Source organism: Silene latifolia, chromosome 11, assembly GCF_048544455.1.
Source record: "Silene latifolia isolate original U9 population chromosome 11, ASM4854445v1, whole genome shotgun sequence".
NCBI lineage: Eukaryota > Viridiplantae > Streptophyta > Magnoliopsida > Caryophyllales > Caryophyllaceae > Silene > Silene latifolia.
Window position 1 is genome coordinate 133,771,542 of NC_133536.1, and position 1,434 is coordinate 133,772,975.

Below are 1,434 nucleotides of genomic sequence, written 5' to 3' on the forward strand. Positions count from 1 at the left end.
AGTAGGAAGCAGTAAGTTGGAAGTCCCAAAGGTCAGCACCCTTGAGAACATATGCCTCAACCCACTGAACCCATATGGTCTGTGAGTGAGTAATGAGTTTCTTAAGCCAAGACAACATTTGGGACTTATTCCAGCTAAGAACTTCCTTAATATCAACTCCACCTTCCTCACGAGGGAGACAAAAACTGTCCCAACTCTTGAAAACATGTTTACTATGGCCAGGTTCAATGCCCCAAAGGAAATCCTTACATAATTTGTTGATTTTCTTTGCAATACCCTTAGGCAAAAGCACACTAGAACCCCAAAAATTTCTCAGACCAAAAATAACAGAATTTATAAGTTGAATTTTACCTGCATAGCTCAGAAGATTAGAAGCCCAATGACTCACCAGTCTCCGTATTTTGTCAAGCAGAGAGTTGAACATAGGCTGAGTAAGCCTAGAGCTAAATAAGGGAATGCCTAAATACTTCACAGGGAAAGTCCCTTCCACATACCCAGTTGAAAGAAGAATATGAGCCTTCAAATGAGCAGAGACGCCCCCAAAATACAAGCTAGTTTTCATTGGATTGGCCTTAATCCAGAATAAGCAGCAAACAAGGAAAGACAAGAATTGACAGCCTGTATAGAAGGCAGGTCTCCTCTAGTAAAAACCAAAAGATCGTCGGCAAAAATCAAATGCGTAAGATTAATCTTCACACATTTGGGATGATAAGAAAAACCAGAAGCACTAGGTAGTTGTCTCAGCAGGCGAGAGAGAACTTCCATGCAAAGAGTAAACAAATAGGGAGAAAGAGGGTCGCCCTGCCTTAACCCCCTCCGACCAGGAAAGAACCCTTCAGTAATACCATTAATGTTAAGAGAAAAATGAGAGGTCGTAACGCAGGCCAAAACCCACTTAACAAACAAAGGGGGAAAACCAAATAACCTCAAACAATCCGCTAGGAAGACCCAATTCACTGAGTCAAAGGCCTTCCTGATATCAATCTTCAAGATACACCTAGGAGAAATGAGGCTTCTGTTGTATTTGAAAGCCATTTCATGGGCCAGCATAGAATTATCAAACAAGTCCCTCCCCTCAATAAAAGCAGCCTGTTCTAAACCAACAATCTGTCCCAACATAGGCTTCATTCTGTTAGCCAATATCTTACTCACAGTTTTATAGAACACCGTGCAACAAGAAATTGGTCGAAATTCAGTAACAGATTTAGGAGAGTCCCCCTTAGGGATCAATGCAATAACAGTAGAGTTGGCAGCACAAGGCATAGATCCCTTAGTAAAGAATTCCATAACAGCAGCAGTGAACTCATGACCAATGATGTCCCATGAATCCCTAAAGAACCCAGAGGAATACCCATCTATACCAGGACTTTTATCCCTATGAATAGCAAAGAGAGCAGCTTCTATCTCAAGGTGAGTGACAGGAGCAACCAAGTG

The 1,434-nt window shown here is 41.8% G+C and overlaps 1 protein-coding gene across 1 annotated transcript in view; it reads right to left on the reverse strand.

Moving 5' to 3' along the window:
* Positions 1-562, reverse strand: part of LOC141614020 (uncharacterized) — a 1,158-nt gene extending 596 nt beyond the window's left edge. Inside the window, exon 1 of the mRNA XM_074432773.1 lies at positions 1-562. This exon is cut by the window's left edge and continues 596 nt beyond it. Coding sequence (XP_074288874.1) covers positions 1-562 — 562 coding nt within the window.
* Between the last annotated feature and the right edge of the window lie 872 nt (positions 563-1,434).